The following is a 14153-nucleotide window of genomic DNA, read 5'->3' on the forward strand; positions in this document are numbered from 1 at the left end:
AAATGCAGAATCCTTACCTCTGAGGCCTTCTGCAAGCTCCTTTTTAAACTGGGTAGATAAAAGAGGGATCATTTATAAGTTATGAATAGAAAGAACCTATCTGTAGACATTTGCAAGCTGTTCACTGACTAGATACAGATACATTCTTTCACATACTTCATTGGCATATGAGAGGAAGTTCCTTCAAGCTTGCCTTTTATCTTTTTTCCTATGTAAGAAAATATAAATTACTTGTAAGGTAATTTAGCAGAAGATCTGCAGGAATGAGGATCCTGGCTGTACATTATTATGTACATGAACAAACAATTGCTTGTTTAGCTATTAAATCTTTGGTGATGTATTTTACACCATAATAAATAAAATTTATCCTGTACCTTGAACTCATTACTTCCTTCAACTACTTTGAAGTCTTCTGTGTTCAGAGATGACTGAACTACTGTTAAAAACCAAAGATCTTTATTATTACAGCTCCACTACTAATATTTTACTTGCCCAGGAATTTTGTCTTAGAAGTGCAAAATTTGAACTTAGACATTTATGTAGCTGGGACTAAGTAGGATTGTAAATATGCTCAAAAGCTTATTTAAGTTGTAGAAATGGGACTACAATGGCAAAATTAGGTGCATAACATCAGGCTCTCAGTGCAGGAGGCATTTCAAGAAGGCAATCAGCAACTCAAGTTAAGTTATGTATCTTTGAAAGCTTATAAAACAATCTCTTACATAAATTGAAAAATATTGTATTAGCACAAAGGATAAAAACATCTATGGTCCAAAAGCTTTTTGCTGTTTTAATGTAATCTCTCAGTATTATCTTTTACTCATGCACATGGAAGTCAATTTTCAAAGAACCTTCTCAAGTCATGCTTAAAAACCAAATTTACTTTTTGCACCTAGCAGAGCATGTAACACGTAAGAAAGACACAATAAGTCATGGCTTTCAAATGATATAGAATTGAAAAACTCATATTTTCAGAGAGTATTTAGGACAGATTAAGTTATCTTACTGGCTTATTATCAGGACTTGGACTAACTGTGATGGTAAAAGCAAAATAAGGTTATATTTTAGCCTATATTTACACATCATTTTCTGGAAGACATTTATGGCCATTAGTTGTTCCTCACCAGTCTTTAAGTATCAGTAGGGAAAGGACAGAATTACAGTTAAGTCCCTTAATTCTCCTAGCTCTAAAAGAAATTTACCTGCAAATGTAAACCACTTCAGAAGAACTTGCACTGCTGCACAGTTTGATGTGCTACATGCCAAGGATGGAAGGGATTAGGACACAACTAATTAGGAAGGCAACAGTATAAAGAGCAGACAGATAAAATGTGTGTTTCTATACCCAAATCACACAGGCACACCCAAATCCACACACACACCCCACAGCAATTAACACCTTCAAACAGATATGCATAAGGCAACTGAGAAGCTGCACAAACTGCAGCCAGAAACTGCTAACACTGAAAGTTGCTTAAAACTTCAGGGAAGCAATTAACCTCCCAGCCTCCAGGTTTCCAGCCCATGGAGCAGACCATAGGATTTCTTTTACAATTTATGAACAAGCCAAGGAATTTATATCACAGTCAAAGGATTCTTTTGCTGAATTAACCCCAGCTCCCTGTGACCCTAAGAAGTCATAAACCAACAGGATGCAGGAGAGGGAGAATGTGCTCTAGTGTTTCAGCTGACCTGCAGAGCGCTGTCTGTGTCATGCCAAGGCTGAAACCCAGATGATGAATTACAGAGCAACACTCCAGGTTCAGAGGCAAACACCACCCCCTTCTCTCTGTACATGCACATGCAGACATGTTCACTCACCCCAAACCAGCTCAGTTGCTGCAAAAGGCCAAGTGCTGTTTGGGCTCATTTACAGAGTCTAATTCTAACACAGAAGAGGGAAGAAAATTGCTTATCCAGGAAGCATGCATGTCTGTGTGGAACAACATTTAAGACCACATGCTGCATATTAAATAAAAGACAAAACCCCACTGAGCTTCTCTTTCTGTATCTGGATTATTAAGCATATCAAAAATACCATTCCAAAGCAGAACCAGAGAGGTACCCTAGAACCTCAGCTTTTCTAAAGAGTAACTTCATAGACATGAGGAGGAGAAAAAGTGATGCACAACTCTCTTTAAAATAACTTCTACCTGAATTTGTTTTGTAAATACAGAACAAAACCTCTCACACAAAGTAGACAATAAAACAAAGTCTAGCTGACCACAGAAAGATAATGGGATAATACAAATATCTGGACACAGACCTCAAACCTCATCACCTGTAACCACTAAGACAAGAGGTCTTGGCAACGTTTACATTTATGGTGGGCTGCTTAGTTGCACCAAAAGCTCAAGGCTTATTCAAAAGGATGAATCATCCCCTGAAAACAGACAGTGGCTGCTTGTTTCACTTCTAGCTTAGAATGAAAAGTGATACTTTGAAGTATGACCAAAGACAAAAAGGATGGCATCATTTTGAAACGATTAATTCAAATCCAAAGTATTTAACAGATACCAATATCAGTCACTGCAACATTTAGAAACCAAACATTCGTCTCTGAATAAATTAAGTTTGTGGCATCCCTATTGACGATTTCTTACTGCTCAGAAATTCCCTGAAAAGTTGTCAAGGATTTTCACATTGTAGGGAACTTAGGAGTGCTCAACTTTTTTTTACCTTGTTTGCAGATGACCTGGATTTCCTTCAGCAACTCCCCTTACGTTCTTTGGGAATGATGCATGGTATTCCTCAGAAAGCCATGTTCCCTCAGGCTCACTGAACATTGGACAACAATTTCCTCTTGTGATCAGTGTGCTTGTGTTATGACCAAGAACAACATGGCTGAAGCCTTCAGATACAGCACCCAACAACATCATCTCTCCAGATTTGCAACAAGAATCCAACTACGGCATTTTCTCACTCAACCCTACACTAGGAATTTCGCCATGTAATAAAAATATTCTTTTTAAACCTAAAGTCATAACTGAGGAGCAACCTTCCCTCCATTTTTCATCAGGATAATCAAAAATTGGCCAGGAATCATAACAGAGTGACAAAAATAACCATAAACATCTATTTTGGTTAATTCTCACAGCAAAGGATGCAAACCACCAAAAATGTAATTGACACGGGACTAGCAGCAAGATTGGAAGAGGAACAAATCAGAGTTTATGTCTCAGGTCATAATAAATGAATTTAGCACAGCATTTTTCCTGAACTAGTAACTGTACAATGACTGCTTCTAGCTGCTTAGGTTAAAAAAAGAGGCCTTGAAACTTTCCCTCCTGCACCATTATTCATTCACAAATTGTTTCCACAGTCTGTATTGCTGTAATTCCAACCTGTATCATCTCCTGGCAAGGCAGTTTCTCCCCCTGCACTTAATTTACAAAGGTACTAGAAAATCTTCTGCGCCTTTCTGCTTGAACTCAGTTCAAAATGCCACAGCCTCCTATAACAGAGGTTACAAATTTTGCAGGGCTCTATACTCAGGGTTAGAGGTCTCTGGTGTGTGGCTTCACAAAACTCACTACTGTCATTACATTGCAGGAGTTCTATTGTCATTACATTGCAAGGGTTCCACGTTGCTAGAGTTCGGTACCTCCTCGATGTTTCTCATAGGCAGCTCCTCTGAGCACTGACTCTTCCTTCTCCTCACAGCAGCCAAGCGACTCCAGATCCCCTCAGCCAACCAATCCACTCTTTTATAACACTCTTCTTATTGGCTACAGCTGCGGCCTGTTAAAGTCAGGCCTGCTCCTAACCTCTAATAATTGGCTCAGCTGCAAATTCTTAAGGGGTAAAATTACTTTCTATACTACCTTTATTTTCTTATATTGTATCCCCCTACACTCACATTAGTCCAACTCCTAAATTTTGGAAAGCCTGCTTGAGAGAGCAGAAATCTAACTGGTAGCAGCACACATGTCAAAAGCATTTTTACTTGGACATCTCCAGAGCATTCTCCCAAAAGCCATCTGCACAATGAGCTTGAAAAACTGGGTCTTTCTGCTCCCTGCAAACTGATGGGTAACATCAGCAAGCAGCACACAGAACTTACTGCCATCTCCCTGCAAGCCAAACTTGGTTATGCAGAGGTAAGAAAATGTCATGCCAAAGGCAAATCTACACCATTTTATGTTGTAAACAAATTATCACAAAGAAACCTCTTTCAGCCGCCTGATGCCACTTATCTGAATGAAAGTGTAAACTTGCAAAATGAAACCTGACAACAGTTTTTACACATTAAGCAGGTAAAATGTCTGACAAAGATGCTGTGTTAAGCCTACATGTAAATTTGCCTGTTAGTAGATAGATAAATTGTGGACATAGAGATATCTAGTTACAGATTTAGAAAATCTTCTGTGTTCATCATAATAAATACCTGTGTGGCTTCGAATGTGAACTCTCAGTGTTCCATTGCTTGCAAACTTCTGTCCACAATATGGGCAAATCTTCTCTTTTTCTCCTGTGTGAGTCTACATGGGGAGGGGATAGACAAGAATGACTGCTCAGCATTAAATAAAAAAGTGAAATTTGAAATATTTAATTGTATTTACACTGACTGCTATTACCTCTATTATGCATTTTACTGTCACACCAGACAAAGACCCTAACCAGCTCTAAATTTTAAAGAACTGATCACAAAAAGAATATTGTAAATATCACCAGCATTAAATCACTCAGTTCATCTTTTGAAATCAAGCTTTTAAGGCTGGAGGGCCTCACTGATACAAGAAGAATTATTTCAAAATAGAAAAAAAACATATTACAAACTCTCCCATCCAACCTGTGTGGTCAACGGCAAGATCACCCTGAAATCAATTACACACAAGGTCACCGTCATTTTTCACACTGTACTTTCAACACACAACTCTGAATTGAAGATCCATCAGTCTATTGAATTACTTTTCCTTATAACTGTTCCTGTTCCTTCAGTAGAGAATTTCTGATGACTTCATTTAGAAGTGTTAATTTAAATGAGATAGGAAAGATAACACATTCAATTATATGAGCAGCTGACTATTTTGGTTTCCAGCTAGCACATGACCCTCTTCAGATAGGGAAATGAATGCTTATGTTGATGAAAAGAAACCATAATGACACAAAATTCTTCATTACATCATAAAATCCTTTCTCACATAGTACATTTTGTGCTGCAGCTGAAGCAAGAGTAAATGAGAGCTTATTTCAACACTGGATGGACTTGCACTGTTTTCATTCCCTGACATTGAAGATATGAATGCTAAACTCCTCTCGATTAGGATACAGTCATTTGGAGATCATTTGTATCTCTACCAGCAACATTGGGATATACCAGACAGACAGCTACTAATTCATTCCAAACACCCAAATACCAAAAGGATTTCTGGGAGCAATACAGTACAACACAAGGCTCACAAACACAGCCAGTCCTGGTCTGACAGGAGCACAAAGCAAAAGCAATTCTGATTTTAAACAAATGTATGAAGCGCATACTATATGGCAAGCAATACATGCCTAACCTTTTTAAACAAATTCTCACAATCTGAATTAGGTGGCAACACCTTAACTAACTTTTCTTAGCTGATTTTTCTTGATTCAATTATTTTCTTTGCATTTCTTACCCATAACATCAATCTTACCTCAGGCCAAACTAGTGAACAAGCCTCCTCCTAAAGTTTACCCCAATTCCAAGGCAGAGTTTAGAGGAAAGGAGGGTGGTAAGAACAGTGTAGCCAGGCCCATCCTGCCACACACATGATGCTGGAGCACCTACACTGAATTTATACACAGGCACCTGCTGTAGATTCACCTGGGCACCAATAACCCCACTACAGCAATCAGCATTTTAGGGCAAGGACAATCTACTGAAAAGCCAAAAAGGCAGAAGCAGCTCTGGGGATTCTACACTGAATAACAACCTTAAGAACACACAAGAAATGATCAGTTGATTCTACTCACTTTCTTATGGCTCTTCAGGACTGAGGGTGTCACAAAAGCTTTGTCACACAGGTCACACTTGTATTTCTTATGACCATCGTGTACAACTTGAATATGAACATTTAATGTGTCCTTTCTTTTGAAAGTGGCATCACAATGATCACACTTGAAGGTCCTCTCACCTAACAAAGAGAAACACAGATCTTCCTGAGGTACCACCCTCTTAAAAAAAAAGGTCACAGTGTATGTTTTTAGAGAAACCTTGAGGAAAAACTACAATTCTGCACACCGTGAATATTTTGGATATTCTGGAAATGCTTGTTCATTAGAATGCACATTACTGAACACATTTTTAATATTTTCCTTCACCGTTTTTAACATCTAACATTGGGAAAAACATTTGTGACATCCAACACTTTAAAAAATTGCAGAAGCTTTGAAAGATAACCGTAAAAGAACAAACTGAACATGCCAATCCAATAATTCATCTAACAGAAACACGGTTATGCAGGATTAAAAAAGGAAAGATTTGTGGTTTTCTTAGTTATGCCAGTGTGAATATTCCCCCAAAAAAGTACTTTCTTCCAAGCTACAAGGATTTTAGATCATGAGCACTTTCTAAAATCTAAACTGCTGATTTTCAAAGGTTTGAATGATAGTCTTCAAGTATTAAAGATGGAGAAAATTCCACCAAAAATAAATCATAACACAGTCAACTAAAAAAAAAGGACAGAATGCCAAGAAAAGTTACTCATGAGCGAAAATGGCCACAGTATTTCCCTGAGCTGCTCCAGTTCTGTGTCAGAGGCAGCAAACATAAGCCTGGGCTGGCACAGAAGAGACAATCTCAGCGTCAAGCTCTAAACTGGATTTCCTACAAAAGCTGAGCAAGTCACCAACTTATCTCTGTTTCCATTTGTCCTTTCTTAAAATGGAGGTAACACTATCACACTTAATGCAGAAATAAATTTCTGGCCATCAGACCTCAAATCATTGCTGGATTTTCTACAGCATACTTGGATTTGCATTTAAGTGCATCTGAAGGCAAGGTTTGAATTTGGCTCTGAATTTTTTAACTCCCTGGATACAGAGTTGAGTCCTAGTACCAATTTAACACAGCAAGTTGTATATTGGAGCAAGATGCCACATGTTTGTTTTTGTCAGTCACATATGAGAATGAAGAAAGCTGTTTTTCCTCTGACTTTGCCCTTACTGTTATGGATTAACAGATGTCTTTGTAGAGAGAAGGGGGTTCGGAACAAGGCTTTGCATTCCTCACACTGGAACGGTCTCTCTTCAGAATGGGTCTGTGGATGAAAGACAACATGTCAGAGGAAAGGCTCGTGAAAATCCATCATTGCAGTAACTGCAGTTCATTTTCTAGATGAGACTCAGGAGGGGATATCACAATTGGAAGCACCAGGGGATGAAGAAGTAAAATAATCATTCTACCTTTATTCAGGATCCTTAAAACCAGCACAGCAGCTACTCAGTAACTGTGCCATCCCAGACCTCACAAGTGTCACATGAGGTGTGCACATAAACAGACACAAAAACACAGAATAACCAGAGGAAAAAACTACAAGCTCAGCTGCATTGCTTCAGCTGCACTAACACTGGTCTGGAATACTTATTAATATGAATAAATCCTTTGAAGTTGTCCGCACACAAACCTCTTTCTTTTCATTAAAGTTTTAAGGGAAAACCAATCTGATTTTCAAGACGACACCTAAAATTTGGCAAAGAAAATTCCTCAAATCGTGACACTACTTTTATATATAGATATAGCTTCTTTTATTTTGAAAAAATACTAAACAACAAAAAACACTAAAAAAAAAACAAAAAAACCCCAAAGCCATGGAAGCGACAGTACCAAGATTTTTGTTGGCTGTAGAAAAATTCATTGTAGCTGAAAAACAGCCTCAAAGCTATGAATAAAATAAAAGGCTAAGCTTGGTTGAATCTCCTAGACTGCAGAGTTGATAAAGGAAATTTCTTTTCTGAAGAAAAGAAAATCTTGGGAAACATCCAGCTTTATTTTACTTTTATAAATTCCAAAGCACTTTCCCTGTTTCCTAGTGTTTTTCACAGCTGTCCCACTGTAGATAGTAAGTTGTACTAATTCATTTACTATCTACCCAATTTCCTACTATTTTTTGCAAAGAAAAGCAGGTTTTTAAAGCATCAGCATCCAAATACTTTATTAGCTCACAAGAACCTTATTAACAAGCTCGAGTGCCCAGAGGAAAAGGGGATGGACAGTAAGTGTTTTATAATATGCAGGAAATTAGGTAAATGAGTTAATCTGGTAGACTAAGGGCAAATATTAGCATAATACATATTTATATAATCCATTTCTGCTATCCAGAATCCATGCAACTGTTATTCTACCCCTTCAACTGGGAGAAAAAAGGGGGCTCTGGGGACACAGCAAAATTCTTGAGAGGCTGGCTGACGGCCTTGAATCCAGTTTAACACCAATGTCCTCTCACACACAGCACCAAAACCTGAATGTCCTGCAATGGTATAGGGAGGCCTTGGGCTCAAAATCAATTCCTTGACCTCAGCCTAAACCACTGAAAGCAAAAAGGCTGCTGGAAGACCATCACAGGCGTGGAATATATCTCATGTTCCTTGAAATCATGTTCCAGCCCAGACTCTCCAGCAGGCTGGCATTAGCTGGCACCCTGCTCAACCCCCCTGGCAGTGAGGCCAAGGATTGACAGGACATGAAGAGACTGAACTGCCTTCTCACCTCAACAGGGGATTCCTCCAGAACAGGCTTGGGACATATGGACGAGACACTGTGGGGAAGCTCGCAGTGCTGCTGCCTGTGCTGTACCTGTTCTGTGGATAAATAGAAGGGTTCAGTCTCCAGAGCTGTCAATCTGGCACCTTTCACGAGCGCAAAAGTCATGCTGCTTTTTAAAAAATGCCCTGCTTTGGAACACTCACCACGTGAGTGACAGTTCTGTACAAGTCCCTGTGCTCTTCAGAATTCCTCCTCAGCATCTCCTTTATACTCTCCTCACTTTTTGATCAAAATACACAGATTGATCTGCACGTCTCAACTTCCCTACAAAGAAAATCACCTAACTAGGCATACCCACATGCGAGGGTACACAGATCATCCCAGCAACTGAGGATGGGCTCTCATGCAGCATTTCATGGCAGCCTTTCCTACCACAGCATCTGTGGAGGCTTAAGCCCAGCCCAAGGCTACTTATTCCCAACAGATAAACTGATGGAATACAGTTGTTTCAAATCATTATGCTCCCCAGGACCAAACAACCCTGGATTAGCCATAAACCCTTTAAAATCCTGCGTCTGATGACCTATTTCTGCCGACTGTCATGTCCTCATATTTTGTTCTCTGAACTCATCCTCTGTACACAGCAACAAAGGAACAGATGGAGCAAAACCATCTCCTGTATGGCGGTAATCTGCATTACATGGCTCAGAACATGCACCCTCATCCAGTCTAACCTGCATGAAAGGTGACCACTTTCATCTGCAGCACAATCCCTTTCTGCCTCCTCCTTTCAGACACTGCTCTCTTGCCATGTCACAGAAATGGAACTGTATTTAAGTCACATCATTTAAGATCATTCAAGTCCCAGCCTGAGCTTTCACAGAGGACATCTGAGCTGGTTCCATACCTCAGAACACTTCCCAGCCTGGACACCTCCAAGGAAGTGGCAAAGCCAGCTTGCACATGCACCTATGCAGAGCAGTGCAGCACCTGCTTGCAGGAGCAGCAGATCACAGAGGTACCACAGTTCCTGCCTCACATGTGCAGCTCTAAGAGCACAACAAGTGCTAAGTTAAAGTTCATATCCCATTGCTCCACTGAACAGAGCAGATAGGCTCCTGGCAACTCCACTGTATCTCCCACTGAAATCCTCTGAAATGAGAGGAACTAATCTCCTTCTGCACTTTTGAAATGACCCCACAGACATCCACATCTGAAAGATGTTATAAAACACGTGTTGTGGGAGCCATTTTTATTCTGAGAATTCCAACATGAAATCAAGTTAACCCCCCCACATACACAGGAATTACAGAAACAAAAGCAACAAGTTTCCATCTAAAACACGAATCAAGCATTCAAAGGCACAAAATGTATCTGTACTCTCTTATATATAAAATGGATGCAAGCCTGCTGCAAAATCCCAAGGTTTTTTAAGCATGTTGCTATCAAATTTAAATGTGTTTTCTATTAATTGCTGTTGATTTAAGTGGTTTTAACTCCTATACCCATCATTCCTACTACAGGTATCTATGCTCCCTGCTACCAGCCCAGTAACTTAATCCTGAAACTCAGAAAAGGACCCTGAAATTATTTAGAATTCAATTCTCCTCCTCCAGAAGAAAATAAACCTAGGAAGACATCTTACAGGAAACACATATCTAAAAATCATTATAAACATAAGCTGAAGAAATACATAGAAGTACAATTCACAATTAAGTTTTACATTTACACTGTTCCTGGATCAGCATTCCTGTGAACAAGCAAGAGAACCACTGTCCTCTTTCCCCAGGCATAGCCTCCCCAAAATCATGGCACTCTAAATTATTTCAGCCTTCCAAACCACCACATCTTCGAGTTGTATTGTACAAATGGCTTGAGTACACACACACCCAGACTCTCCTCTGCTGCTGCTCCCTTTCCTCCTATTGTTTCCCTCAATGGAGGGAGGTGTGTCTCAAAATGCAACTCAGGCCATCCACGTCAGGCCATCCTCCTGCCTCTCCTGTTCACTTCTTCACCCAGCAAGTGAATTTAGAGACCTACATGTGGATGGGGGAACAGTCACAGCTGTTTGGGTAATCTTTATGCAAACACAGGAACAAGTTTCTCTCAATATAGAGCAGGGTTGATTTACAGCCAGTATTAGGTGCAAACAGGTCCAGGAAACCAGCATTCCAAAATGCTTTAAGGAATTCCATCAAAATTTGGTACCCACTAAAGCTGTCTAAATTTTAATATTTTTCCCATTAAGTGGACTCTCTAATCCTTGGTTATGCTGGTGGCAATGCTGCTTTAAACACAGAATTGGGTCAAAGTGTTTACTCCTTCATACTTAATCCTGAAGTCCATCTCCAACTCAAACTCCCTACCAGTCATCAATGGCTAGCTAACATCAGGAAGCATGTAAAAAGTATTCATTTCAAATACAGAGCTATCTTTCTAGGTAATATTTTATACATTTTTCTTAGAATATATCCAATCTGCAAGGTTCTGTTGAATTTCCTTAAAGTCTAGACCATAAAATATAATGAATGGGAGATAATCTTGTCCTTCAGCAGGCTGCTACATGCTTTCTTGTTTTAGACAGTCATCACCAATTCATCCCGTGAGAGGCATTATTATTGCTCTTACATGATTTATGGCTGCAAGTGCAAGAGATGGTGCAAAGATCCTGTGCCAAATTCCCAGATGGAACATAACATGAGCCACACTGTGAAAGGCTTGGAGGTATGGCTATATCAGGTTAGGGTTTTTTTCTTTTTACAGTCCTGTAATTCTGAAACAGCAGTCCTGGATAGAGCCTTGCCATTAGAAATGGCAAACCCAGGTTAAAACTAATGACAGGCATTACAGAAATTAGGCCAAGCAGATTTGAGCTTCAACACAGCAGAACATCCCTTTGTGAGTCTATTTTTCAGGTAACATTTCTTCTGATGTTGTTTAAATATGTGAACATTGCACCAAGTTCAAATTTAGTGTAGTTTGAAAGCATCTGCTGCTAAGTCCAACAATGACTGCAACAGGACTACACATAGTTTTATTCAATTCCATTATTAAAAAAAAAGTATTTGAAGACATCTTTAAATCAGTGACATTAACTTGGTAATCTAGTACTAAAAAAAAAAAACCAAAAAACCACAACCAAAGCAAAGCAAAAAATTAAAAAAAAATTAAAAAAGTCGAAATGGGATTTATTTGATGCTTTTAACCAAGCAACTATGCTTTACTTCTCCTTACTTGACTTTTTTTGTTTACTAGAATTGGTTCAGCCTTTTGAAATTTTGGATATAACAAAGAACACTAAAACTACATTCTCCAATACTTTAATCCCATGTTTATAAGCATGGCAGAGCTTAATGATGAACCACTTAAAAGAAAAAAAAAATCTGCAAATCTGAGGCTGGCAGACCTGTAAACAACAACAGCAGAGTGCTTTACCTTCTTGTGATTCTTGTAAACATTTCTGTGGGCAAATCCCTTTCCACAAAGCTTGCATTTATAAGGTTTATCTTCACTGTGTATTATTTTGTGTGCAGTCACTTGATCAAGTCGTTTGAAGGACTTATTGCAAACCTCGCAGGTGTAGGGGCGTTTTTCTGCAGAAAATGAGTGGGGGACATTTAATCTCCTGTTTATACAGGGGGAGAAGATGAAAGCCAGAGACAGTCATCTCCTCAGAGAGATTTCTGCAATTAAGTCAACCCAATTAAGATTAAACCAATTAGAAAGACACCTAATGCCCTTTATGTTAGACAGTTAAGTCACTTCACAAAAGATGAGCCATGGTGTATCTCAAGAAATTGGCACATTCTTTGCAATACTCATTGCTAAAACTAAACTCTGATTAATTAGCTTAAATCAAAAGAGAATGACTTCAAAGAGGAAAACTGTGTTTCCAGATTACAAATGTGAAAGAGGCCATGACAGTTTAAATGTTTTAAAACTTAATTAACAATATACATATTAGCTTCCAAACCCAAAAGTTCCTACGCAAAAAGCCTTTATGCTTCAACTGGTGACTGCAACTTAACTGTACTAATGCTCATCCAAAAGTGTCAAAAGAAAGCCAGGAGCCTCTGAGATAAAGATTATGTTACAAGAAATGAGCTTTTGCTGTGGACTGATACCAAGAAAATAGTTCGACTCTAAGCCTGTGCAGCTGTAAAAATCTGCATTTGTTTAAATGCTAATGCATTTGACAGAACAATGTTTGTGTTTCCATTGTGTTGCTTGATGTTTCTAATCACTGGTGAGGGACACAGAAAATGCTGGATTTGCTGTGGCCAGATATCCTGGCAGAGCCACCTTGTGCCACACTGCCAAACCCAGAGATGGGACACTCCCTGCTCACAGTGGACTCGTGCTGGCACAAGGGAACCTTTGTGGGTGGTCCGTGGATGGGGTGGCCCATGAGCTGCTCTCCTCTGACCAGAAGCTATGAGCCCACTAACACATACACAGATAAACAGGAAAACACAGTGTGTAGCACAGTGTGTAGATCACTGACAGCGCACCCAGCTCTCAGCCTCTTCTCCTCAGCAGAAAACCTCAGGCACTGGTTTTTCACCTCCTGTCTCTGCCATGTAGCAACCTTTTGCCCCACTCCAGCTCACTGACCTCATCTAGCCCAGCTAGCAGGACAAAACAGCCTGAGACAAAGCAGCAGTAGAAAGAGGACTACACCACATCACTTGGAATTTTGGAAGGCTTGGAAAGGCTGCCTTAGACAGTTTCCTTGGAACCTGAGACTGGCTTGCCCAACTTAGATAGCAGAGATTTCATGAAGCCGTCCATAAGAAACTAATCCAGGTAAACTCCACATACATGAAATACATATCCACACACACAGAGCTCTGTGCATTTCTGTACATTACCTGAATGAGTTATCATGTGGCGCTTCAGCTGGTTCGCCGAAATGAATTTCTTGTCACATTCTTGACACTCAAAGATCTCATGGACCTGCAAAATGTTTTATGATAATCAAATGTGTGTCTAAAACAAGACCATAACACTTACACAGATATAAATTCTCTAACAGAATAGAGTTACTTATTAGCCAGTGGATATACTAATACTCCAGAATATTCTGTGATTGCACCCTTACTTGTCCCTTGCTGGAAAACATCATCTCCCAAAAAGTAAAAATTCGTAACTGCCAACAAAAAATCATCATTACAACTATACTGCAAGTTTGTATAACCTGTGTTTCTATCTACCAGAGCCATGCAAAATTTATTAGGAAAGCATTAAAAAACCAAATGCAGACTAACTTGTCAGGACATTTTCTTCTAGTCAAGCTAGGTGTAAAAATACACAGAAACCACTTCATAGCTTCTGTCAGAATTTTAAAAAACAAGTACTATCACACCTTTGCAGGACTGTTTCTCTTAAAAGCTTTTAGAGGCCAGACAGCGGAGGGGCAGCATTGTCTCAAACTACAAATACAGTTTTTTCAACATCACAGCACATTACAGCA

At 39.4% G+C, this 14153-nt stretch overlaps 1 protein-coding gene across 3 annotated transcripts in view; it reads right to left on the reverse strand.

Annotated features, from left to right (window-relative positions):
- The window catches only part of PRDM5 (PR/SET domain 5), a 62567-nt gene that overhangs the window by 25536 nt on the left and 22878 nt on the right, over window positions 1–14153 (reverse strand). The window contains exons 9-14 of one of the 3 annotated variants that reach the window (XM_030947283.1): window positions 13552–13636; window positions 12116–12273; window positions 8681–8767; window positions 7139–7232; window positions 5947–6107; window positions 4388–4481 (exon numbers count right to left, since the gene is read on the reverse strand). In XM_030947283.1, coding sequence (XP_030803143.1) covers window positions 4388–4481; window positions 5947–6107; window positions 7139–7232; window positions 8681–8767; window positions 12116–12273; window positions 13552–13636 — 679 coding nt within the window. Of the gene's footprint in view, window positions 1–4387; window positions 4482–5946; window positions 6108–7138; window positions 7233–8680; window positions 8773–12115; window positions 12274–13551; window positions 13637–14153 lie in introns of all 3 variants that reach the window. The other 2 variants (XM_030947285.1, XM_030947284.1) reach the window with 2 other exon arrangements.

This window comes from Camarhynchus parvulus, chromosome 4 (assembly GCF_901933205.1).
Source record: "Camarhynchus parvulus chromosome 4, STF_HiC, whole genome shotgun sequence".
Classification (NCBI taxonomy): Eukaryota; Metazoa; Chordata; class Aves; order Passeriformes; family Thraupidae; genus Camarhynchus; species Camarhynchus parvulus.